The sequence below is a fragment of the Diceros bicornis genome, chromosome 28 (assembly GCF_020826845.1).
Source record: "Diceros bicornis minor isolate mBicDic1 chromosome 28, mDicBic1.mat.cur, whole genome shotgun sequence".
NCBI lineage: Eukaryota > Metazoa > Chordata > Mammalia > Perissodactyla > Rhinocerotidae > Diceros > Diceros bicornis.
In genome coordinates this window covers 10,170,299-10,197,929 of record NC_080767.1, presented here as the reverse complement: position 1 = coordinate 10,197,929, position 27,631 = coordinate 10,170,299, and the positions used below count along the sequence as shown (strand labels likewise).

At 38.1% G+C, this 27,631-nt stretch overlaps 1 protein-coding gene across 2 annotated transcripts in view; it reads left to right on the top strand.

The window, feature by feature from the left end:
• Positions 1-27,631, top strand: part of TEX10 (testis expressed 10) — a 66,026-nt gene that overhangs the window by 32,777 nt on the left and 5,618 nt on the right. Inside the window, exons 12-13 of one of the 2 annotated variants that reach the window (XM_058523654.1) lie at positions 23,064-23,144; positions 24,796-24,977. In XM_058523654.1, the coding sequence (XP_058379637.1) occupies positions 23,064-23,144; positions 24,796-24,977 (263 nt within the window). The remainder of the gene's footprint in view (positions 1-23,063; positions 23,145-24,795; positions 24,978-27,631) is intronic. The other variant, XM_058523653.1, reaches the window with a different exon arrangement.

Here is a 27,631-nt window from a genome sequence, read left to right as displayed (position 1 = left end):
ATAGCCATTCTGATTGGCGTGAGGTGATACCTCATCGTAGTTTTGATTTGCATTTCCCTAATAATTAGTGATGTTGAACATCTTTTCATGTGCCTATTGGACATCTGTATATCTTCTTTGGAAAAATGTCTGTTCAGATCCTTTGCCCATTGTGTGTGTGTGTGTGTGTGTGTGTGTGTGTGTGTAAGATCAGCCCTGAGCTAACATCTGCCAATCCTCCTCTTTTTTTGCTGAGGAAGACTGGCCCTGGACTAACATCCACGCCTGTCTTCCTCTACTTTATATGGGATGCCGTCACAGCATTGCTTGACAAGCAGTGCGCTGGTGTGCGCCCGGGACCCGAACCCGGGCCACCAGCAGCGGAGCGCATGCACTTAACTGCTACGCCACCGGGCTGGCCCCTCCTTTGCCCATTTTTTAATTAAGGTTGTCTGATTTTTTGTTGTTGAGATGTATGAGGTCTTTATATATTTTGTATATTAACCCCTTATCAGATATATGGTTTCCAGATATCTTCTCCCAATTGTTAGGTTGTCTTTTCATTTTGTTGATGGTTTCCTTTGCCATTGAGAAGCTTTTTAATTTCATGTAGTCCCATTTATTTTTTCTTTTGTTTCCCTTGCCTGGGGAGCCATGGTTTCAAAAAGATACTGCTAAGATCGATGTTGAAGAGTGTACTGCCTATGTTTTCTTGTAAGAGTTTTATGGTTTCAGGTCTTACATTTAAGTCTTTAATTCAGTCTGAGTTATTTTTTGTGTATGGCGAAAGATAATGGTCTACTCTCATTCTTTTGCATGTGACTGTCCAGTTTTCCCAGCACCATTTATTGAAGAGACTTTCCTTTCTCCGTTGTACGTTCTTGCCTCATTTGTCAAAAATTAGCTGACCAAAGATGTGTGGGTTTATTTCTGGGGTCTCAGTTCTGTTTCATTGATCTGTGTGTCTGTTTTTGTGCCAGTACCACGCTGTTTTGATTACTGTAGCTTTGTAGTATATTTTGAGATCAGAGAGTGTGATACCTCCAGCTTTGTTTTTTTTTCTTAGGATTCCTTTGGCTGTTTGGGGTGTTTTGTTGTTCCATATAAATTTTAGGATTCTTTGTTCTATTTCTGTGAAAGATGTTGTTGGGACTTTGATAGGGATTGCATTGAATCTGTAGATTGCTTCAGGAAGTGTGGACATTTTAACTATGTTTATTCTTCCAAACTATGAGCATGGAATATCTTTCCATTTCTTTGTATCTTCTTTGATTTCTTTCAACAATATTTTATAGTCTTCAATGTACAGATCTTTCACCTCTTTGATTACATTTATTCCTAGGTATTTTATTCTTTTTGTTGCGATGGTAAATAGGATTCTATTCTTAGTTTCTCTTTTTGCTATTTTGTTATTAGTATCTAGAAACACAACTGATATTTGTTTGTTGATTTTGTACCCTAAACTTTACTCTGTTTATTATTTCAGTTAGTTTTTTGGTGGATTCTTTATGGTTTTCTATGTATAAAATCATGTCATTTGCAAATAGTGACAGTTTTACTTCCTCCTTTCAATTTGGATCCCTTTTCTTTTTTATTTTTGAGGAAGATTGGCTGTGAGCTAATATCTGTTGCCATTCTTCCTCCTCTTTTTTTTTTTTTTTCCTTTTTCCTACCCAGAGCCCCAGTAGATAGTTGTTGTATGTCATAGTTTTACATCCTTCTCGTTGCTCTATGTGGTACACCGCCTCAGCATGGCTTGATGAGCGGTGCATAGGTCCGTGCCCAGGATCCGAACCAGCGAACCCCAGGCTGCCAAAGCAGAGCCTGTGAACTTAACTGCTACCCCACCAGGCCGGCCTTCAATTTGGATCCCTTTTATTTCTTTTTCTTGCCTGATTGCTTTGGCTAGGACTTGCAATACTATGTTAAGTAAGAGTGGCAAAAGTAGGCATCCTTGTCTTGTTCCTCTTCTTAGAGGAATAGCTTTCAGTTTTTCACCATTGAGTATGATGTTAGCTATGGGCTTATCATACATGGCCTTTATTATGTTGAAGTACTTTTCCTTCCATACTCATTTTATTCAGAGTTTTTAACATAAAAGGATGCTGTATCTTGTCAAATGCTTTCTCTACATCTATTGAGATGATCCTGTCATTTTTTTGTGTGTGAGGAAGATCAGCCCTGAGCTAACATCCATGCTAATCCTCCTCTTTTTTTTTGCTGAGGAAGACCGGCTCTGAGCTAACATCTATTGCAAATCATCCTCCTTTTTTTTTTTTCCCCCAAAGCCCCAGTAGATAGTTGTATGTCACAGTTGCACATCCTTCTAGTTGCTGTATGTGGGACATGGCCTCAGCATGGCTGGAGAAGCGGTGCGTCGGTGCACACCCGGGATCTGAACCCGGGCCGCCAGTAGCGCAGTGCGCACACTTAACCGCTAAGCCATGGGGCCAGCCCCGATCATGTCATTTTTATTCTTCATTTTGTTAATGTAGAGTATCACATTGATTTGCGGATGTTGAACCATCCCTGGAATAAATCCCACTTAATCATGGTGTATGATCTTTTTAATGTATTGTTGTATTTGATTTGCTAGTATTTTGTTGAGGAGTTTTGCATCTACATTTATCAGTGATAATGGCCTGAAATTTTCTTTTTTTGTGTTGTCCTTGTCTCATTTTGTTATCAGGATAATGTTGGCCTTGTAGAGTGAGTTAGGAACCTTCCCCTCCTCTTCAATTTTTTTGGAAGAGTTTGAGGATAGGTATTAAGTCTTCTTTGAATGTTTGGTAGAATTCACTGGGGAGGCTGTCTGGTCCTGGTCTTTTGTTTTTTGGGAGGTTTTTGATTACTGTTTTGACCTGTCTAGTGATCAGTCTGTTCAGATTCTCTGTTTCTTTTTGATTGAGTTCTGGAAGGTTGTATGATTCTAAGAATTTATCCATTTCTTCTAGATTATCCAGTTTTTTGGCATATAGCTTTTCATAGTTTCTCTTATAATCCTTTGTATTTCTGTGATGTCTGTTGTAATTTCTCCTCTTTTGTTTCTGATTTTATTTGAACTTTCTCTCTTTTTTCTTGGTGAGTCTAGCTAAAAGTTTGTCAATTTTGTTATCTTTTCAAAGAACCAGGTTTTGATTTCTTTGTGTGTTTTTTTTCTGTTTTTTTTTTTGTCTCTTTCATTTATTTCTGCTCTGATTTTTATTATTTCCTTCCTTCTGCTGATTTTGAGCTGTTTGTTCTTCTTTTCCTAGTTCCTTTATGTATATTGTTGGATTGTTTGAGATTTTTGTTGTTTTTTGAGGTAGGCCTGTATTGGTATAAACTTTCCTCTTAGTACCACTTTTGCTGCATCCCGTAAATTTTGGTATGTCATATTTTCATTTATCTCCAGGTATTTTTTGATTTCTCCTTTGACCCAGTAGTTGTTCAGTAGCATTTTGTTTAATCTCCACATATTTGTGGCTTTTCCATTTTTCTTCTTGTAGTTGATTTCTAGTTTCATACTGTTGTGGTCAGAAAAGATGCTTGGTATTATTTCAGTTTTCTTAAATTTATTGAGACTTGTTTTGTGGCCCAATATGTGATCTGTCCTGGACAATGTTCCATGTGCATTCGAAAAGAGTGTGTATTCTGCGGTTTTGGGTGGAATGTTCTGTATATATCTACTAAGTCCATCTAGTCTAATGTGTCATTTAAGGCCAGTGTTTCTTGTTGATTTCTGTTTGGATGATGTATCCATCAATGTAAGTGGAGTGTTCGAGTCCCCTGCTGCTATTGTGTTACCGTCAGTTTCTCCTTTTATGTCTGTTAATAATTGCTTTATATATTTAGGTGCTCCTATGTTGAGTGCATAGTTATTTACAAGTGTTATATTTTCTTGTTGAATTGTTCTCTTTATCATTATGTAACACCCTTCTTTGTCTCTTGGTACAGTTTTTGTTTTAAAGTCTTTTTTGTCTGATATAAATATTGCTACCCCAGCTTTCTTTTTGTTTCCATTTGCGTAGAGTGCTTTTTCCATCCCTTCACTTGCAGTTTATGAGTGTCTTTAGGTCTGAAGTGTGTCTCCTGTATGCAGCATATATATGGGTCTTGTTTTTTTATCCATTCAGTTACCCTGTGTTTTTGATTGGAGCATTTAGTCCATTGACATTTCAAGTAGCTGGTGATAAATACGTGCTTTTCACCATTTTGTTAGTTTTTTTTCTGGATGTTTTTGTAGTTCTCCTTGGTTCCTTTCTCTTCTCTTGCTTTCTTCCCTTGTGATTTGATGGCTTTCTTTAGTGTTATGTTTGGGTTCCTTTTTCTTTATTTTTTGAGTATTTGTTATAGGTTTTTGGTTTGTGATTACCATGAGGTTCATATATAATAACCTATGTAAATAGCAGTCTGTATTAAGTTGATGGTTTCTTAAATTTGACCTCTTACTAAAAGCCCCACCCTTTTACTTCCCCAACCACATTTTATGTTTTTGATATCATATTTTACCTCTTTTATTTTTGTGTATCCCTTAACCTCTTGTCATGGAACTAGATAATTTTAGTACTTTTGTTTTTTGACCTTCATACTAGCTAGCTTTATAGGCAGTTGATCCACTACCTTTACTGTACATCTGCCTTTACCAGTGATATTTTTACTTTGATAACATTATTATTCCTATTTGTGGTCTTTTCCACTTAAAGAACTCTGTTTAACATTTCTTTTAAGGCTAGTTTAGTGGTGATGAACTTCTTTAGTTTTTGCTTGTCTGGAAAACTCTATCTCTCCTTCCATTCTGAATGATAGCCTTGCTGGGTAGAGTATTCTTGGCTGTAGGTTTTTTTCCTTTCAGCACTTTTGAATATATGTGCCACTCCCTTCCAGCCTGTAAGGTTTCTGCTGAGAAGTCAGCTGATAGCCTTATGGGGTTCCTTTATATGTAACTTGTTGATTTTCTCTTGAAGCTTTTAGCATTCTTTCCTGACATTTTAATTTAATGTGTCTTGGTGTGGGCCTCTTTGGATTCATCTTGTTTGGTTCTCTCTGTGCTTCCTGTACCTGGATGTCTCTTTCCTTTCCTAGGTTAGGGAAGCTTTCAGCTATTATGTCTTCAAATAAGTTCTCTGCCCCTTTCTCTCTCTCTTCTCCTTCTGGGACATGTATAACGTAGATGTTAGTGCACTTGCTATTGTCCCAGAGGTTCTTAGGCTGTCCTCGTTCTTTGTAATTCTTTTTTTCTGTCCAGCTTGAGTGATATCTTCCACTCTTTCATCCAGATTGCTGATCTGTTCTGTGTCATGTATTCTACTGTTGATTCCATCTTTAATTTTTAATTTCTATTATTGTATTCTTCAGTTCTGATTGGTTTTTTTATATTTTCCACTTCTTTGTTGAAGTTCTCACTGTGTTCATCTGTTCTCCCAGGATCATTGAGCATCCTTATGAGTAGTAGTTTTTACTGTTTATCATTTAGCTCTTTTTCTGAGGATTTTTCCTGTTCCTTTATTTGGAAGATGCTCCTTCGTCTCCTCACTTGCCTCCTTCTCTGTGCCTATATCTATGTATTAGGTAGATCAGCTACATCTCCTGATCTTGGAAATGTGGCCTTATGTAAGAGACTCCTTATAAGGCCCAGCAGCGTGCTCCCCTCTCATCAGCCATGTCGAATGCTCCAGAAATGTCCCATGGGGGCTGCATGTGCCTTTCTGTTGTGATGTAGTTGCTGTTGCTGCAGGCAGATGGCTAGGTTGGCCCCTGGACCTGCTGGTTGTAAGGCGCAGCTGCTGCTGTGGTCACTTTAGTTACTTTATTGGGCAGGGCAAGCCCTGGCCCGGCTGGCTGCAAGGTCTGGATTGCACACAACTGCTGCTGTTTTGCTCTTAAGTGAGTCAGGTCTGCAGTGTGGCTAGTTGCCATGCTCAGAGGCACACAGTTGCTGCGCCATGCAGCTGTTGTAGCTTTCTTTTGGGCAGAGCAGGCCTCTGGCCAGGTCTGGCTGTGCTGCCCTGTGGTATACAGCTGCTTCAGGAGCGCAGATGGGTGGAGCTGGCCCCAGGTAGCAGGGCACAATTGTTTCAGGCATTAGAAGGTGGAGCAGATCCCCTGTGTGGGTGTTTGCGATGGCCAGTGGCACAAGTCTGCTATGGGCCCACATGCCCTGCCACCCTTGGGCCCACACACCTGGCCTGTGTAGACCCACTTGCCTTGCTGTGGAGGTCCCATGTGCCCCCTGCCTACAGAGGCTGACACGTTGGCTTGCTGGTGGGCGGGGCCAGTCCTTGGGGTAGGTTGCCTGCCCTGACTATCCTTGCTAGATTGCCTCAGGCGCTCTAGTGGGCAGGGGAGACCCCTGTGCTAACAGGCTAGAGGAATGAATCCAATGGTGGGATGGCTGCCAGTGTCTGTGTCACCACCACTTAACTAGGTCACAATAATGGCTTCCGCCAGTGTCTCAGTCCCTGGGGTAGTGGGCCCAGCTGCCTCCTGCCCCTCTAAGATGTGCTCCGAGCTTAGTAAGTGAGTCTTTTTTACCAACGGACAATGCCCTTCTCTGTCTGGTGTTTTTGTGCTGGTTTCTGAATCAGGTGAATCTGTGCATGGGCCCTGTAAGAGCAGGTTTTCTTTCTCTGAAGTTATGTAGCTTTCCTGGGCATATTCCCCGTTGGTTTGCAATGCCTGGTTTTATGGAGTCTCACCTCGGTTATGCTGAATCCAAGGGCTGAGATGCCCGCTGTGGAGCTCAGATCTCCTGTTCTTATGGGAAAAGCTCCTTTCCTTTGAGATCACCCTGGCCGTGAAGCGCTGTTGCTAGGGTGTTTTTTCCCTCAGCGGAGCTGTATTTCTGCCTCTTCCACGCCTGTCAATGTTGTTCCTTGTTGTGGCGGTTCTTTTTATCCGGTTTCCAGATCTCTGTCAGAGGAAATTGTTCCATAAGTAGTTGTAGATTTGTTGTGTTCTTGGGAGGAGGTGAGTTCAGAGTCTTCTTACGCCACCACCTTTCAAGCTCTGTCCCTCAGGAATGAGAATTAAGTTTCCATGTGCTGGGGGGGTTGGTGGCAAACAGCACTCATCCATCAAGCTCCTTCCCAGGGGCAGCCCTCATCCAAGAACTGGTTGATTTGGCTATAAAGGTTTGGCCCCTGTACCACAATTCAGGAGAATGCTGATGAGGTAACTCAGCTCTTGTGAATGTATCACAGCCTAACTTACTCTGCCCAGTTCTGCTGTATATTAACTTATTTCTTCAGTTTCTTTCCTTGCATTGAAAGGTACTTGCCCAGTAAGAATGCATTTGTGTCATCCTAAATAATTTTACTTTGAACCTTTCTTGCAAATTCTGAGGTTATATTCTCTGCTGGCTGATTTTCTTTTAATGATTCAGAAGGCCTCTGGCCAGGACACTGACTGTATTCTTTAATCATAACTCCTATTTTCAAGGCCAAAGTCTCTTTTTTGTTTTTTTAATCTCTTTGTCAGTGTTCTCAACAGGGTAGTTTCTAGACTCGTTACAACTTCTGTTTTGTTGCCATATCAATTAATTTTATCCAATTGATCTATCTACTTCTTTCCTTCTATTCTGAATACTCTTCATGTTCTTCATATCTCTTAAGGGGACTGTGCCCTTTGTAGATATTCAACACATTTCTCTCATGGCTTTGAGAGAAACACTCTGATCCCAATACTTAGGTCATACCAATGACATTTATCTTTTCTTTATTACCTTTGTGCCTGGTACTGTGTTTATATGTAGGTTCTCCAGAAATATTGGATTTTAAAAAGTGAAAAGAAATAATGGGTTGGGTAACCAACCTAATTATTTAATATCTAAAATTTTATCTTATTCCATAGTAAATGAAGAGAGTTAAGAAAGGTAGACTGAGGTTAAGGCCTTGAGTACTAGACTGAGAGGTTTGGGTTTGCCAGCAGTAGTAAGAGTAGCTGTTTTAAAAGACAGACTGTTTCTAATGTATTTAAACTATCATGATATATTGGAGAAAGCATTGTATGGGGATTAGTGGGCCCTGGCTTCCAGGCATAGATTTGGCAGTGTTTAGTTTGGTAATTTGGACAACTCATATAACCTTTATCTGATAATTTGAATTTTTCATAAGCACATCATTTGTGTAAAGCCAAAATACAATTGTCATGAAAATGTGATCAGCTATATTTCTGAAGTGAATATTTGGCAAGGACATGTGTTAAACTTCAAGGCTGCTGTCTTTGAAATGTTGACATAAATTAGGAAAAATCTGAAAATCTATTTTTAAAAAGTTTTTGAAGTTCTTAAGCAAAGATTTCAGTTTTCTTTTGGATAAACTCTGCTATATTTAAGTTGGCCTTTTCACGTGAAAGTATTTGAAATATACATAGTTTTTGACATCTTTAAGTGTAAAAATTTATTTTTCTTATTTCCTTTGAACAAATTATTAGTAGAGTAGGATTGTTTAGTTGTTTTGTTATGGTTTTATCTTCCTAGGCTGAGTGATTTTTTTAAAAATCAGACTTGTTGTTGAGTAGAAATTATTCACAAAGTACAATTCAGAAGAACAGAATAATAGTAAAAAGTCTTTTTCCAGTCCCTGTCTCTCAGCCATGTATTTTCCCTCCCCAGTTTCTAAATGTATTCTTTCAGATATCTTCTGTGGCTTCACAAACAACTACACATATTCTTTTGTTTTGCTCCTTTTGTGGAAATAACATACTCTATACACTGATCTGGACCTTGCCGTTTTCCCTTATTATCTCTGTGATCATTCCTTCTGGGCACTGAAGGAAGAATTGTATGACCAATGGCAACAGTAGTTAACAGGGAAAGATCACAAAGGGAAAAGGAATCTCTGGACACATACCTTTCCCAAGTGGAGATTTCTGTGCCAGAGCCAATGAAAAGTCTTAAGGTTAATGTTAATTGTCATTTAAAATTTGAACGGTTGTAAAAGAATATTTTTTAATATGGATAAGCTCTGAAGAATAATAATAAAACATCCAGTTTACGAAAGAGACCATTTTTCATTAGTTTTGAAACCTCTATGTGTCTTTCCTCTCTCCCTTTAGAGTAACACTTATCTTAAATTTTATCGTATTCTTGCTTCTTTATAGTTTTACCATATTGGCATGTAACCCCAAAGTATATTGTGTAGTTTTACATGTTATTGAGCTTTTTAAAAATAAACTAATATTTTTCAATAATTTGCTTTTTATTCATTCAGTGTACTCTAAGACATCTACATTAATGTGCAAGATGTAAGATGTTCTTTTTCATAGCTTTGTACTATTCCGTTGTAGTAAGATACCATGATTGATTCATTTTTTTAATAGTTTGTGTATTTTTAGCTTTCCATTTTATCCCCACTCTTGGCATACTAGCTTTGCCTCTTTATTTTATGTTTTTAAGGGTTTGCTCTTTAACATAGCCTGCCCTCAAATTATACTGTACCACTTCATACCATAATGTAATGTGTAATGATAATGTGAGGTTATTCTTTTTTTTTTTAATAATTTTATTTTTTTTCCCCCAAAGCTCCAGTAGATAGTTGTATGTCATAGTTGCACATTCTTCTAGTTGCTGTATGTGGGACGCAGTCTCAGCATGGCCGGAGAAGCGGTGCGTCATGCGCACCCGGGATCCGAACTCGGGCCGCCAGCAGCGGAGCTCGAGCACTTAACCGCTAAGCCACGGGGCCGGCCCTGTGAGGTTATTCTTATTTTTGTTTTTCTGTATGTGCTTTTTTTTTTTCCTCTACATGCTTTTTTTCTACATGTTTTTAAGATTTTCCTTTTATCACTTTTTTTCAGCAGTTTATGTGTATGGCTTGGTGTTATTTTCTCTGCGTTTTTCTTAGCTTGATATTTGCTAAGTGTTTTATTAGGTTTATAGTTTATTGTGTTGGGAAAAATGTCAGCCATTATTCCTTCAAAAAATATTTTGGTCCTGTTCTTTGAGACTCCAATCACATGTGTGTTAAACCACTTCATATTGTCCCACAGGCCTGTGAGGCTGTTTTTTTTTTTTTTTTTTTACCTTTTTTTTCCTGCTTCAGAAAGTTTGCTGTATCTTCAAGTTCACTGATCTTTTCTGCAGTGTACTATATAATCCCTCCCTCCACACATGCATAGCCTGCTCCATTATCAACATCCCCCACCAGAGTGGTACATTTGTTATAATTAATGAATCTACATTGATATAATTACCCAAAGTCCATAGTTTACATTGTGGTTCACTCTTGGTGTTGTGCATTTTATGGGGTTTGAACAAATGTATAATGACATGTATCCAGAGTATCCAGAGTATTTTCACTGCCCTAAAATCCTCTGTGCTTTGCCTATTCACCCCTCCCCTCCGCCCCCCCTCTGCCCCTCAATAAAACCTCTGGCAACCAGTGATCTTAGTCTACTGTCTCTATAGTTTTGCTTTTTCCAATGTATCTTATATTTGGAACTGTACAGTATATAGCCTTTTCAGATTAGCTTCTTTCACTTAGTAATTATTTAAGATTCCTCTATATATATGCATGGCTTTGTAGGTCATTTCTTCTTAGCACTGAATAATATTCCATTGTCTGGATGTACCAGTTTATTTATCCGTTCACCTACTGAAAGACATCTTTGTTGCTTCCACGTTTTGGCAATTATGAATAAAGCTACCATAAACATCCATGTGTAGGTTTTTGTGTGGAACTAAGTTTTCAACTCCTTTGGGTAATACCAGGGAGAGTGATTGCTGGATCGTATGGTAAGAGTGTGTTTAATTTTGTAAGAAACCAAACTGTCTTCAAAGTGGCTGTACCATTTCGCATTCCCACCAGCAGTGAATGAGAGTTTCTGTTGCTCCACATCCTTGCCAGCATTTGGTGTTGTCAGTGTTCTAGATTTTGGCCATTCTAGTAGGTGTGTAGTGGTATCTCATTATTGTTTTATTTTGCATTTCCCTGGTAACATATGATGTGGAGCATCTTTTTATATGCTTATTTGCTATATGTCTTCTTTGATAAGGTGTCTTTTACGGTCTTTGGCTCATTTTTTTAGTTGGGTTGTTTTCTTATTGTTTAGTTTTAACAGTCCTTTATCAAATATGCCTTTTGCAAAGGTTTTCTCCCAGTCTGTGGCTTGTCTTCTCATACTCTTGCCATTATCTTTTGCAGAGCAGAAATTTTTAATTTTAATGAACTCTGTCTTATCAATTATTTCCTTCATGCATTATGTCATCATCATACTCAGGGTCATCTAGGTTTTTCCTCCTATATTATCTTCTAATAGTTTTATAGTTTTACATTTAGGTCTGTTGTGATCCATTTTGAGTTAATTTTTGTAAAGGATGTAATTTTTGTGTCTAGATTTCATTTTTTTTGCACATGAATGTCCAGTTGTTAAAGCACCATTTGTTGAAAAGGTGATCTTTGCTCCATTGTCTAAGTTGTTATTTCTGGGCTGTCTGTTCTGTCCCATTGATCTGTTTGTCTCTTCTTTCACCAATACCACATTGTCTTGATTACTGTAGCTTTATAGTAAGTCTTGAAGTCAGGTAGTGTCATTCCTCCAACTTTGTTCTTCTTCAATATTGTGTTAGTTATTCTGAGTCTTTTCCGTTTCTATATTAGAATCAATTTGTCGATATCCACAAAATGACTTGCTTGGATTTTGATTGGTTTCGCATTGAATCTATAGATCAAGTTGGGAAGAACTGACATCTTGACAACATTGTCTTCCTATCCATAAACATGGAATATCCTCCATTTATTTAGTTCTTTGATTTCATTCATCAGTTTTGTAGTTTTCATCATACAGATCTTGTACATATTTTATTATATTTGTACCCACGTATTTCTTTTTTGAGGGTGCTAGTGTAAATGGTATCTCAAATTTCATTTGTTCATTGCTGGTATATAGGAAAGTGATTGACTTTTGTATATTAACATTGTATCCTGCAACCTTGCTATAAATGCTTAGTAGTTCCAGGTGGGTTTTTTGTCAATTGTTTCAGATTTTTTACATAGGTGATCATGTCATCTGTGAACAAAGACCAACCAATGAATTTTAAATTTTAGATAATGTATTTTTTATCTCAGGAACTTTTTTTTTGTATATCTTCTATGTCTCTGCTTGTATTCACTTGTCTTTAACTACTTGAACATATTTATAGCAGTTGTTTTAGAGTTCTTGTCTGCCAATTCTGTCTTCTCTGTAAGATATGTTGATTGATTTTTCTCCTGGTCATGTGGCACATTTTCATGCTTCTTGCCATGTCGAGTAGTTTTTGAGTGGATATTAGACAATGGAAATTTTAGGTGGTAGATTTTGTCGTCTTCCTTTAAAGAGTGTTTTGCTTTGTTCTGGCAGGCAGTCAGGTTCTTCAGTCAAGTTACTTGAGTATCAGCTTTATCCTTTTGAGTCTTGTTTTTAAGTTTTGTTGGGGTGGGTTATTAGAGCAAGTAGCGTTTGCTAAGTCAAGGGTCAGCAAATGACAGCCTGTAGGCCAAATCCAGGTTGGCCCTGTTTTTGTACCACTCTTGAGCTAAGAGTAGTGTTTACATTTTTTTTTAACAGTTGTTAAACCAAAACAAAACAAACAAGAATATGTAACAGAATCTGCATGTGGCCTGCAAAGTCCAAAATATTTACTGTTTGGTCCTTCGCAGAAAAAGTTAGCCGACTCCTGCCCCAGTGCTAATTTATCCTTGCTATTAATATGTACTCTTTCTGAGTATCATCTGGATGACCTGGGTGTTCTGTGAAGACTCTCCATTCTAGCTGGTTAGAACTCGGACATCTCTCTGCCCTGTTTGAGCTTTGGAAATTGTTTTGCTCACAGCTCCTGCTTGTTCTTTGGCCTCATGGACTTTCACCTTGTGCATGCACAGCCTTGTATTCAGCAACATACCAACATACCTGAGGAGACTGGAGCTGTCTCTCAGGCAAGAGGTTAAGCATTTGTCAAATGGCTTCTATCAGAGCACAGAGAATCCTGCCAACCTTTTGACTATCTTATAGGGCTGAACTGAGAAAATTGGAGACTCAAGGGCCTCAGAAAGATTTGATTCCCCTCCCCACCCAGCATTTTCCAGATTCTTAAGCTGCAGAGCAGAGAGGCTTAAAAGCTAAGCCAATAACTTCTGTGACTCATGGTGCTAAAGAAACAATATTAGGTAAAATTCCTGACCTGGAAGTGGGTTGGGGCTTCAGTGGACACACAGCTCTCATTGCAGATCTTTGAGGGCTATATATGAGAGTAATAGGGACACACACACGCAAACCATGAATATAAATTAAAGGAGAATTTCACCAGAGAATTGTTGAGGACCTCTGAAGACACTGAAAACTATGAAACATTACTGAGAGATATTAAAGATGACCTAAATACATGCAGAGATATATAATATTCATGGATTGGGAGACTCCAATATTGCAAAAATGATAGCTCTCCTTCAGTTAAACTATAGCATAGATTCAGTGTAATCAAAATCAGAGTAGATGTTTTTGTGGAAACTGAAAAGGTGATTCTAAAATTTATATTGAAATGTAGAGGACCAAGAGTAACAAGACAGTGTTGACTAAAAATGAAGCTAGAAGATTTACACTACCAGGTATCTATTATAAAGCTGTGGTAATCATGCAGTTGGGATGATAGGAAGAAGCAAGTGGGGCACAAAAGGACCCTGAAGAAACGTGCTTTCTAGGACTAGGGGACCCTTGGGTGGATTGTGAAGGCAGCTTTGGTCAAGTGGATTTGTGTCACGTCACCACCCTGCCCCGCAATGTACTCAAAGGACTAGTAGGGTAAGGAAAGAGTCCTAAAAGAGAAGCAGGCTGTCTGTCTGTGTCTTTCTTACCTTTTTTATTATTGCTTGATAATAGTTGAGAGAGTGCCAACAGGGGAAGGGTAAAATGTAATCTGCCAAAGGTACATTTGCTGACATTTTCTTAGAACATTTAGCTCTGTTTTGTAGTGTGAGTATATGGAAATTTTCATTCTGTAAATACATTGTTTGATGTAATTTTATTGGTAAATGAAAGCATCTCTAAATCTGAATTTTAGTGTTTTTTTATTTTTATTTTTTTTTTATTTTTTTTTATTTTTTTTTTATTTTTATTGATATTTTAATGGTTTCTAACATTGTGAGATTTTGGGTTGTACATTTTTGTTTGTCCTTCACCCCATATATGACTCCCTTCACCCCTTGTGCCCACCCCCCACCCCCACTTCCCGGGTAACCACAGTCCAGTTTTCTCTGTCCATGTGTTGGTTTATATTCCACATATGAGTGAGATCATACAGTGTTTGTCTTTCTCTTTCTGGCTTATTTCACTTAACATAATACGCTCCAGGCCCATCCATGTTGTTGCAAATGGGACGATTTTGTCTTTTTTTATGGCTGAGTAGTAGTCCATTGTATATATATACCACATTTTCTTAATCCAATCGTCAGTCGAGGGACACTTAGGTTGCTTCCACTTCTTGGCTATGGTCAATAATGCTGCAATGAACATAGGGGTGCATAAGCCTCTTTGGATTGTTGATTTCAGGTGCGTTGGATAGATTCCCAGTAGTGGGATGGCTGGATCATAGGGCATCTCTATTTTTAATTCTTTGAGGAATCTCCATACCGTTTTCCATAGAGGCTGCACCAATTTGCATTCCCATCAGCTGTGTATGAGGGTTCCTGTTTCTCCACATCCTCTCCAACATTTGTTGTTTTTTGTCTTGGTGATTATAGCCATTCTAACGGGCGTGAGGTGGTATCTTAGTGTTGTTTTGATTTGCATTTCCCTGATGATTAGTGATGTTGAGCATCTTTTCATGTGCCTATTGGCCATCTGTATATCTTCCTTGGAGAAGTGTCTGTTCATTTCCTCTGCCCATTTTTTGATCGGGTTGTTTGTTTTTTTGTTGTTCAATTGTGTGAGTTCTTTATATATTATGGAGATCAACCCCTTGTCAGATGTATGTTTTGCAAATATTCTCTCCCAGCTGGTTGGTTGTTTGTTCATCTTGATTCTGATTTCATTTGTCTTATAAAAGCTCTTTAGTCTGAAAAAGTCCCACTTGTTTATTTTTTCTTTAGTTTCCCTAGTCTGGGTAGGCATGTCATCCGAAAAGATTCCTTTAAACCCAATGTCAAATAGTGTGTTGCCTATGTTTTCTTCTATGAGTTTTATAGTTTCAGGTCTCACCTTCAGGTCTTTGATCCATTTTGAGTTAATTTTTGTGTATGGCGATAGCACATGGTCCACTTTCATTCTTTTGCATGTGGATGTCCAGTTTTCCCAACACCATTTATTGAAGAGACTTTCCTTTCTCCATTGCATGTCCTTAGCACCTTTGTCGAAAATTAGCTGTCCGTATATGTGTGGTTTTATTTCCGGGCTTTCAATTCTGTTCCATTGATCTGTGTGTCTGTTTTTGTACCAGTACCATGCTGTTTTGATTACTATTGCTTTGTAGTATGTTTTGAAGTCAGGAATTGTGATGCCTCCTGCTTTGTTCTTTTTCTTTAGGATTTCTTTAGCTATTCGGGGTCTTTTGTTGCCCCATATAAATTTTAGTATTCTTTTTTCTATTTCTGTGAAGAATGTCATTGGGATTCTGATTGGGATTGCATTGAATCTGTAGATTGCTTTAGGTAATATAGACATTTTAACTATGTTTATTCTTCCAATCCACGTGCATGGGATATCTTTCCATTTCTTTATGTCATCGTAGATTTCCCTCAATAATGTCTTGTAGTTCTCATTGTATAGGTCCTTCACCTCCTTGGTAAGATTTATTCCTAGGTATTTTATTCTTTTTGATGCAATTGTAAATGGTATTATCTTTTTGAGCTCTCTTTCTGTTAGTTCATTATTAGCATATAGAAATGCAACTGATTTTTGTAGATTGATTTTGTACCCTGCAACTTTGCTGTAGTTGTTGATTGTTTCTAACAGTTTTCCAACAGATTCTTTAGGGTTTTCTATATATACAATCATGTCATCTGCAAATAGTGAGAGTTTCACTTCTTCGTTACCTATTTGGATTCCTTTTATTCCTTTTTCTTGCCTAATTGCTCTGGCCAAAACCTCCAGTACTATGTTGAACAGGAGTGGTGAGAGTGGGCAGCCCTGCCTCGTTCCTGTTCTCAGAGGAATGGCTTTCAGTCTTTCCCCGTTGAGTATGATGTTAGCTGTGGGTTTGTCATATATGGCCTTTATTATGTTGAGGTACTTTCCTTCTATTCCCAATTTATTGAGAGTTTTTATCATAAATGGATGTTGTATCTTGTCAAATGCCTTCTCTGCGTCTATTGAGATGATCATGTGGTTTTTATTCTTTGTTTTGTTGATGTGATGTATCACGTTGATTGATTTGCGGATGTTGAACCATCCCTGCGTCTCTGGTATAAATCCCACTTGATCGTGGTGTATGATCTTTTTAATATATTGTTGTATTCGGTTTGCCAATATTTTGTTGAGGATTTTTGCATCAATGTTCATCAGCGATATTGGCCTGTAATTTTCTTTCTTTGTATTGTCTTTGTCTGGTTTCGGTATCAGGGTGATGTTGGCCTCGTAGAATGATTCAGGAAGTGTTCCATCTTCCTCTATTTTTTGGAATAGTTTGAGGAGGATGGGTATTAAATCTTCTTTGAATGTTTGGTAAAATTCACTGGAGAAGCCATCTGGTCCTGGACTTTTATTTTTTGGGAGGTTTTTGATTACTATTTCAATCTCTTTACTTGTGATTGGTCTATTCAGATTCTCCATTTCTTCTTGGTTCAATTTTGGGAGGTTGTATAAGTCTAAGAATTTATCCATTTCTTCTAGATTGTCCAATTTGTTGGCATATAATTTCTCATAGTATTCTCTTATAATCCTCTGTATTTCCATGGTATCCGTTGTAATTTCTCCTCTTTCATTTCTAATTTTATTTACTTGAGCCTTTTCTCTTTTTTTCTTAGTTAGCCTGGCTAAGGGTTTGTCTATTTTGTTTATCTTCTCGAAGAACCAACTCTTTGTTTCATTAATCCTTTCTACTGTTTTTTTGGTCTCAATATCATTTATTTCTGCTCTGATTTTTATTATTTCTCTCCTTCTGCTGGCTTTGGGCTTTGTTTGTTCTTCTTTTTCTAGTTCTGTTAGGTGTAATTTAAGGTTGCCTATTAGGGCTTTTTCTTGTTTGTTAAGGTGGGCTTGTATCGCTATGAGTTTCCCTCTCAGGACCGCTTTTGCTGCGTCCCATATGGTTTGATATGGCATGTTATCATTTTCGTTTGTTTCCAGATAGTTTTTGATTTCTCCTTTAATTTCATCAATGATCCATTGGTTGTTCAGTAGCATGTTGTTTAATCTCCACATTTTTGTCACTTTCCCAGTTTTTTTTTCCTGGTTCATTTCCAGTTTCATAGCCTTATGGTCTGAAAAGATGCTTGTTATGATTTCAATCCTCTTAAATTTATTGAGGCTTGCTTTGTTTCCCAACATATGGTCTATCCTAGAGAATGTTCCATGCGCGCTTGAGAAGAATGTGTAGTCAGCTGTTTTTGGGTGGAGTGCTCTGTATATGTCTACTAGGTCCATCTCGTCCAGTTTTTCATTTAAGTCTAATATTTCTTTATTAACTTTTTGTCTGGATGATCTATCCATTGCTGTAAGTGGGGTGTTAAGATCCCCTACTATTATTGTGTTGTTGTTGATTTCTCCTTTTAGGTTTGTTAATAGTTGTTTTATGTACATTGGTGCTCCTATGTTGGGTGCATATATATTTATAAGTGAAATGTCTTCTTGATGGAGTGTCCCTTTTATCATTATATATTTCCCTTCTTTGTCTTTCTTAACCTGTTTTATCTTGAAGTCTACTTTGTCTGATATGAGTATGGCAACACCTGCTTTCTTTTGTTTGCCATTAGCTTGGAGTATTGTCTTCCATCCTTTCACTCTGAGCCTGTGCTTGTCTTTAGTGCTAAGATGTGTTTCCTGAAGGCAGCATATTGTTGGGTCTTGCTTTTTAATCCATCCTGCCACTCTGTATCTTTTGATTGGAGAGTTCAATCCATTTACATTTAGGGTAATTATTGAAATATGAGGGTTGAATGTTGCTGTTTTGTCACTTATTTTCTGGTTCTTTTGCATTTCCTTTGTTTCTTGTCCCATTTGTTTTGGACTGCCAATTCAGTTTGGTTGTTCTGTCTTATGATTCTTCTAGTTTTCTCTTTGTTTATCATATGTGGTTTTAATTTGATTATTTGTTTAGTGGTTACCTTGAGGTTTGGGCGAAAAATCTTCTGTATGAGATAGTCCATTATCTGATAGCCTCCTGTTTCCTTATACTAAGTCAATTCAGTCACTTTCCTCTTCCCCTTCTAAGTTGCTCTTGTTATACCTTATTCTATCTTGTGTTGTGGCTGTGTGTTTACAGTGATGAGGTTAAATTTATTTTTGGTGAATTTCTTCCTTTGATCTTTGAGTTTAGTATTTAAGTGGTTGCTAACCTATTCCGGTAAAGATCTACTATTTCTCTGGTTTTGTCTACCTACTTTTCTCCTTACTCCAAGCTTTGTGTTCCCTTTCTCTTCTTGTTTTCAGGCCTGAGGGCCTTCTTGAGTATTTCTTGTAGTGGGGGTCTCGTGGCCATGAACTCCCTTAGCTTTTGTTTATCTGGGAGAGTTACTATTTCTCCATCATATTTGAAGGATATTTTTGCTGGATAGAGTATTCTTGGCTGAAAGTTTTTGTCTTTTAGTATTTTGAATATATCATTCCAGTCTCTTCTAGCCTGAAAAGTTTCTGTTGAGAAATCCGCTGAGAGCCTGATGGGAGTTCCTTTGTACGTTATTTTTTGTTTTTGTCTAGCTGCCCTTAATATTGTTTCTTTGTCGTTGACCCTGGCTAGCCTTACCACTAGGTGTCGTGGTGAAGGCCTTTGTCTGTTAATATATATAGGCGTCCTGTTGGCTTCGCTTACTGGTATTTCCTGCTCCTTCCCCAGATTTGGGAAATTTTCAGCTATTATTTCCTTGAATAGGCTCTCTGTTCCTCTTTCCCTCTCCTCTCCCTCAGGAATACCTATAATTCTTATGTTACATTTTCTAATAGAGTCCGATATTTCTCGGAGTCTTTCTTCATTTCTTTTTAGTCTTAGTTCTCTCTCTTCTTCCATCTGGAGTATATCTGTATTCCTATCCTCTAAAGTACTAATTCTTTCCTCCATATTGTCAGCTCTGTTCTTTAAAGATTCCAGATTCTCCTTTATCTCCTCCATTGTGTTCTTCATCTCTATCAGCCCTGATAGGTTTTTCTTTATGATTTCAATCTCTTTTGTGAAGAAACTCCTAATCTCATTTAATTGTTTGTCTGTGTTGTCTCGTATTTCGTTGAGTGTTTTTATGATAGCTATTTTGAAATCTCTGTCATTTAGTTTATGGATTTCTGTGTCTTCGGGGTTGATTTCTGGTTGCTTGTCATTTTGTTTCTGGTCTGGTGATTTCATATATTTTTGCATTGTGGTTCCTGTGTTGGTTTTGATTTTCCTCATCCTGGAAGTCTCTGGTTGCACTTTCCACCTGCCGCCACTGTGTGGTGGTGAAGGGCTGTGTAGTCTAAGCCCCCTGCGCTCTGCCCCAGTTTTTCTGCTGCGATCCGCAGTTTTGTTTTGTTTTGTTTTGTTTCTTTTCCCCACTGCGATCCACGGGTCCAGTCCAGTTTATTCAGGTCTGCCTCGGACCGCTAGATCTGGTCGAGCTGCAGACTCCGGGTTGTGGGGAGGGGGGAGCTCTCTCTTTTGCCCTCTGGGTCCCTGACGTGGGAGGCTTCTCGTTTGCCCCTCTTTATCCGCTCTCTGGGTTGCTCAGATGTTGATGGTAGCCCTGTGGCTCCTCTGAGCCCTCTGTGCGGGAGTTTCCCACTGGCTGAGAGAGCCCGAAGAGCTACAGTTTCCCGCCGAGGGCCGCCCCTCCCCCCTCTCTGGGAGCCGCGCGGACCAGATCGCTGATCTGATGGGGAGGGAGCGGAGTTCTCCTTACCTCTCCCCACTTCCTCCGGGGGCCCAGCACGTTCCGCTCTCAGATGTGCGGCAGTGTGGATCCCTCCGCTCCAGCTTTTGACTGTCTGGGATTCCGTTGTTTGTCTGTGGCTGTTACTTTTGTTGTATTTTGTGGGGGAAGAATTCACGGGAAAGCTCACTCCGCCATGATGCTGACGTCACTCTCCTGAATTTTAGTGTTTTAATAATAAAAAAATTTCTTTCTTTTACCTGTTCTTTTTAACCTTTCAATACAGCAATAAAATGACTATAAAAAGTGTTAGGTGCATGACATTTCTGTATATATTCTGATAAAATTAAATAGAAAATACTTCAACCTAGAAATTAAATGTACAAAACCTTCTTAAGAAAAATAAAGAAGTCGTTGTTTATTTAAAAAAAAAACCTTGGGGCCGGCCGGGTGGCGCAAGCGGTTAAGTGCGTGCACTCTGCTGCGGCGGCCCAGGGTTCGCCAGTTTGGATCCCGGGCGCGCACCGATGCACCGCTTGGCAAGCCATGCTGTGGCGGTGTCCCATATAAAATAGAGGAAGATGGGCACTGAGGTTGGCACAGGGCTGATGTTCTTCACAAAAAAAAACACCTTAATTTCCACATTGGACCAAATTAGCATGCCTGTTCTGGAACTGTGCAGTGCGAGGCCAGGGTTCTGATATGTGCAAGTTTCTGTTAACGTAGTAATGTGCAAAAGTGAGGACGCCTGGTATATATGTGTATGTTTGTGTGTTACATATACGTGTATTTATATTAATATTTGTTTACTTTTATCTTGAAACAATGTCAAACTTAGAGAAAAATTACAGCTACAGTACAAAGAATGTTTGTTTTCTTAGACTATTTGACATAATGCCCATAGCCCATACTTTAGTGTATATATATTACAAACAAGATCATTCTATTACATAAACACAATATAGTCATCAAAATCAGGGAATTATTATTAGTATATTACTGTCATCTAATAGTTGTCCCAGTAATGTCCTTTATAGCAAAAAGATCCAACTGAAATCATTCATTGCATTTACTTCTAATGTCTGTTTAGTCTCCTTCAGTTTGGAATCATTCCTCAGTCTTTCCTTGTCTTTCGTTGATCTTGACACTTTTGAAGAACACAGGACAGTTATTTTGTTAGATTTTCCTTAATTTGAGTTTGATTTATGTTTCTTCATGGTTAGATTCACGTTACACAAATTTTGCAGGAATATGTCACAAGTGATGCTGTGGTTTCTGATTGCATCCTGTCAGGTGCATGGTTCTGATTTGTCCCATTAGATGTTTACTTTGATCACTTAAGTGGTGTCTGCCCACCTTCTCCACTGTTTACTTTTTCCCCTTTGTAATTAATAATATTTTATGAGGAGATACTTGGAAACAATGTAAATATCCCATTCCTTTTTTAGTCTTCCAATTTTTTCTTTTATTTATTTGTGTTAGTATGGTTTCATGTTTTATTCAGTGAGTTAAAATACCATTAATTTTGATGCTCTCATATTTGTCATTGACATTCCCTTGAAGCAGGCTTCTTTGTTCTTTTAACATGTCCTCATTTTTCTCTGAGTACTTCTTTACTTTGTTGTAGCACAGATTGTTCCAGATTCATATTTTCTTTTCCCTGTCCCAGCTCTGCAATCAGGTATTTCTTTAAGAAGCCCAGTTTTTGTTTAAGTGGAGAATGGTATTTAGAAACCAACTTCTGGACCCTGGGTGTGGTCATTGCTATTCAAGTTGCTGCTCCCAGACTCTCTCTGTGGACAGAAATCAAGAATTCAACACCACAGGGTTCATTCTAGTTGTCTCCTTTTCTCTTGTTCTTGCTTTTTGTGATGGTGAGAAATTTTGCTTCCATTATACTTAATATATTTACTCTGTCTATAATCAATCTCCTTCTGGTGCCGTCCCTTGCCTATGCAGGCATCTTCCTCACTCCATTTGAACTCCAACTCTTGGGGACAGTCTGCCTCTGTTTACTCATGGATAGCCTGCTCTTGGCCACTGCAGCTCTCCACTCCAGTCCTGATGTTTACCTAGCTTGGCCCCACCCATTGGCTTTACAACTGAATTGTCCAGGAAAGGAAGGGGAGAGAAAAAGGAAGGGATTAAGTGGTCATTTATTATTGAATAGGCGTTTTCAGATGTGATTTACCTTTCATTAATGAAAATACGCACTGCTCATTTTGAAGTAGGAAGATGGCATTGGAAATATGTTGTTTACATTGTTTCTTACAGGTATAAAAGAAAAATTGCCATGTGAAAACTCTGGGTGGTATCAGTCTGCAAGAGGTTTTATAGAGAAAGTATGCATAGAGCTGTTGATTTTTGAGGGTTGATTGACAGTTCTCTTGAATTTAGCTTGCCTGTCCTCTTCCTAGAGTGATACTCTTCTTTCCACCAGTCTCATCTTTGTCTCTCCATGTGATTTTTCTGCATATTTCATTATTGGCACCATACTCCATCAGCTTCTGGAATTATGTTATGATGTCTCTGAAGGACTTGATGCTGTCCTTCCCTCTTCTTGTTTTCTTGAGAACTTAGAAAATTAAAAATATTAGGGATTTGATTCCCACCTCCCTCATATTTTTCTTCTTTTCCCATAAACTGTACTCTTCCTTTTACCTTTGGGGAATAGGAGCCAGTGTTACAATCAATTCGAACAGGGAGGGATTAGTATTTTCTGGATCATAAGTATTTTTCTATGTTTCTCCACCAAATGGAAAAAGGCTTTTGTCAGCCCTTTGTTCACATCATTCAGATCTTTCTGTTGTAGCACTCACTTAATAGAAATACAGTCTCTGCCTTGGTAGATTCTAAGCTACTTGAGGGCTGTGAGAAGGAAGAGTTTCTCATTATTTCATTCCTGGGCATGGCACCTAATAGGACTAGCTCAGTGCTCAGGAAATGTTTTATAAATGAATTATTTGGAAAATTAGCCCACAGATGAGGCTTGATTGTTTTGACCTTTGACATTTGCACCTTTAGTCATTTTTTGTTAAGTTTCCTGTTAGTATGTAGCGCAAGTAGGTTAAAAAAAATACTGAACTTGTTTCTGACCTAAAATGTCCCAATTTGGTTACTGGTTTTCTCCTTTTCTGACAGACAGTTTGTCACAGCTTATTGGTTATCCCTGCCCGAAGCCAGAGCTTTGACATCCTGCAAAGTGCCATCAGTAAGCATTTGGTAAATAAACTTAAAATTTTTTTTCTGTTACACAAAAAAGCATAGAGATTCATTGGTTAAGATTCGGTTTGCCATAGCCAAGGAGAGAGTGAGTGTCCAGAATTCTAAGCTTAATAAATTCCATGCTTCTCACAGCTTGATGCTGTGGCAAGAACCGAGAAATCTTAGTGTTTTTCCTGGCCATTACTATTTAATTCTGTGACCTTGGGAAGATCCCCTCTTTCCCCAGGACCATACTTTCTACATTTGTGCAATAAGGACCTTACAATTATACCTCAGGTCCTTCTGTTTTGTAATGCTTTAATTAACATGTGTCTGGTGTCAGAGTATTAGGAATCCAGCATCCCGACTGGGGTCTCATTTCCACCTAGAGATTTGGGGTCTAAAGTTGGGATGTCACCAGCAGACTCAAGGCCTGATCACTGGAAGCGGTGAGCTCAGCCGTGAGTCTGACTTGTCTTCTAGCCAGTCTCTCGTTCCCTTGGTATTAAATTCACATTAGGTATGCCTGGGGTTTTGCTTTTAACTTCTTCCAACATTTACACTTTGACCTTTGGCTTTTTATTATAATAATTTATTATAGTGCAAGGAAGGGATCCCAAACTTTATCTTCCAGGGACTCTCATCTGTTTGGATAATTTTATAGGCATATCTATACCCCCTTTTCTTTTTCAAAATGTTATTTCCCTTAAGTTGGAAGAGTACTGCTTTGAATTCCCAGTGCTTTTTTCTCCCTGCTCTCAAACTTCCAATCCTTATGACTTGTGCCTCCAAAGATCCCCACTTTTTTTTTTGTAACCTCCACTCCAGAAATTTATGCCCTCCTTTGACTATATTCATTATTCTAATAGAAGACCAATAGGCCAGTCAGTCTTGGCCACTATTTTCAGACAGCCTGATGGAAAGGTTAAGACCTCAGCACCTGCAGGCTTTTTTAGGATTATTCTACAGTAGTTTCCGAGAGATTCAAACCATGCATTTGTACAGTTACAGGTTAGAGTCCACCTTAATGACAGTTTATATAGGATAGTCCAGATGAAATAGCATGCCATGATATCCCTTAGCTGGGTTTTGGGACAGTGAAGCAGTCAAGTGTTAAGTATAGTACTATCTTACTGACTCCAGTACAGGTATTTTCCTTAGTCATGTCTGAATGACTAGCTAAGTCAAAGGGCAGGGGAAGGCTAATTGTAAAATGAACTCTGGTTTGTACATTTAATTACCTGGGATGGGGAGGTGTGCCAGGTATTGGAGTTTTCTAGTCTGAATAATCTAAAGATCATATAAGTGTGGATGTTGGTATCAAGATTTTCTTTGGCTGCATGAAATAATCTTTTAAAATAATGGTGTTTCTAACCCTCAGTAGAAATTGTAACGTCTAGAAAATTTTAGAAGACTTTGTCATGAAGGGGAGGCAGTGGATTGGGTTATTAGTATTACTTGAGTTTGCATGTTTTCAGTCATTTAACGTAGAGATTAAATTCTCAAAGGAAAACAGGACCTTAAGGTGTGGCAGGCGGCATGTATTATGTATCAACTAGTTTTCAGTAGGAGTGATGTAAGGTTAGCTCTCCAGGTAGTGGTGTTTGGTTTTATTGTGGGGAGAGCAACTGCTGTGAAGAGGTCATCAGTCTTGTTTTTCTCTGCCTAGGTTGGGCTGACTGTGATTCCTGACAGCACGGCTGGCTGTGTTCTGGGTGTTATCTGTAAGCTCCTGGATCATACATGTGTACTGAGTGAGACTCTACTGCCGTTTCTGGCTTCGTGTTGCTACAGTCTTCTTTATTTTTTGCTCACTTTAGAGAAAGGAGAAGCAGAACATCTAAGAAAGAGGTAATAATATTTGTATTCTTCAACTTCAATTTTTTTCCCACCTGTACCACTCCCCCCTCCCCCAATCAATGAATCAATCAATTAGAAAAAATGAGAGTGAAAGAGAATTAGATTTTGGAAATATCTTAAATTCTCTTTCAGAGTTTGTGTAAACCTAGCTAGCTTTTTCTTTGTTCTTTCATGAATCCCCTTTGTATTGTGAGAATTCTTAGTTCTTGTGTTTTCCTTTAAGCTACAAATTTGAAAAGTTAGATGGCATTATAAAGTTTCTTGAGAGCTTTCCTTATTAATAATGCTCTAGGTCTAGCAAGAAAAAAATTCTGCCTTTAGAAGGATGGGCTTATTAGTACAAGCCTTTGTATTTTGTTTTGGGCTTCATTAGAACTAGCCCGAGTGGGATTTTATACTCTTGGATTTAAGGAAATTGTTCTAAGATGCTAGTGTTTTTAAATTAGTCATTACTTTTGCTCCTATGTAATATACAGACTAAAGCTTCTAGATAGTTTGGGAGATTTCACTTTAATTTTAAAAAAAAGTGTTCTTATGCTTATGTTCTGATTGGTACGCGTGTTAAAATTCATTGCAGAAGGTTTTTAAAAATTTAACAGATGAGCAAATAGAAAATAAAAATCATTCTATTACCTGTTGTGAACATTTTGATGTTTGCCTTTCTAGTCTTTTCTGAACTTGTTTAAATGTCATAAAAATTTATCATACATATGATTGTATAAAACATTTATATAGTTTAAAGAGTAAGTATAAACTGAACATCCATTTAATCCACCTCCAGGTTCAGAAATAAATAGAACATCGTCAGCACACATGCTCCATGTACCATCCACAGTTACATGTGTCTTCTGTACCCGCCCCCGGAGATCACTTTTGTGTTAATCACTTCCTTGCCTTTTTATTAAAAAATTTTATGTGCATTTGTAAACAGTATCATTTTTGCTTTGCATATTTTAAGAATTTTATATAAAAGGAATCATACTGTGTGCATTTTTTGTGATTTGATTCTTGTCATTGTGAGAGTAATTCATGTTGATTCAAAAATATATTACATTCATTTTTGTTTCTCTATACCAGGGGTCAGCAAACTGCCTTGTGTTAAGAGTCAGATAGTAAATATTTGAGGTTTTTAGGGCCATAAAATCTCTTGTCAGAACTACTCAACATTGCCTTGGTGTGAAAGCAGCAACAGATAACACATAAATGGGTGTGGCTGTGTTCCAGTAAAACTTTACAAATACAGGCTGTGAGCTGGATTGGCTGTGGTATAGTACCCTTGCTCTGTAGTGTTCTGTTATATGAACGTACCATAATATATCCATTTTACTGTCAACAGACATTTGGATTTTTTCTGCTAAGTGTGTTTGTGTGTGTGTATATTTAAAACTTTGTAGATTTCACTGTAAAAATGCTATAAAATTTACGCATAAACAGATTTGATGGTATTTTTCTTGTACATCATCAAACTTTAGGTCTGATAGATCAAGAAAAGGCTTTATAAAATAGCAACAAACTTCTCAGGGTTCTAAAAATTTTATAATAAGCAATTCCCATTTATGAAATGTGTATATTGCTTTTTGTCATTTCCTGTCACTTGAAATATAGCCCTTTTATTAAATGCTTTGATGAGAAGTTTCGAAGAACTTTGAGTTTCTTAGGAACATCTTGCTTTATGTGGGTGGACTGAACAAAATTCGGTGTATGTAATACTTTTTGCCTGTTTAAACTGGGTATTGGAAACGTTGATATTACCAAGACCCTATGCATCTCTTAGGGTGACATTACTTAGTCACAAGGAAGTGTTGGAAGCCAGAGTCTTAGGTACTTAAATTTCCCTTTTGGGTACTCCTACCCCTCTAGAGAAGGTGTTTGTGAGATTACAGATAATAAGAGTGCCAGTCAAATTGCTGGGAGCCTCTGATTTCACAAGTGCTGGCCAAAAAAGTCAGGCTTGACCAATTTGAGTCGTTCAAAACTGTGGCCTCTGTACTTTGAAGAAACAAACTTCTGTTGTCTTTCGGACTCATTGTTAGTGATGAAAAATCTACCGTTTGACCCCTCTTGGTTTGTAGGGAGTAATCTATTCTTTTCTATGGTTTTACTGTTTTCTCTTTATTTTTGTTGTGTTGCAAATCAGATGTGTCCTAGTGTAGGTTTGTTGTTCTTTATCCTGCTTGAGACTTAGTGTGCTCCTTTAATCTGAAGACTCACTTTTTTCTTCAGGCCTGGGAAGTACTGTTATTATTTCTATTATCTCCACCATTGTTTCTATTCTTTCCTTATTTTAAAAACTCTTTTTAAACATAGGGAGCTTCTCATTCTGTCCTCTCTCTCTCAACGTCTTCCACTTTGCTAATTCTTTTATTTAACCCTCCTATTGAGTTTTTATTTTATCAGTTATTGTTTTGTTTCTTTTGATCTATTTTGGGGTTTTATTTGGCTCTTTGTCATTCTTGCTTGTGCTCGATTTATTGGTGTTACTTTAAAGTTCCTGTCAGTTTGTTCTGTATGTTTGTTTTTTCTCTGGTGGGAATTCTCTCTTATTTTGGGGGAGCAGGTGGGCTCTGGAGATCGTCTTTCATGGAGTGGAATAAACTCGTGTTTTGGGCTGTGTATCTGTACTCTGGGTTCCTCTTATCTTTTAT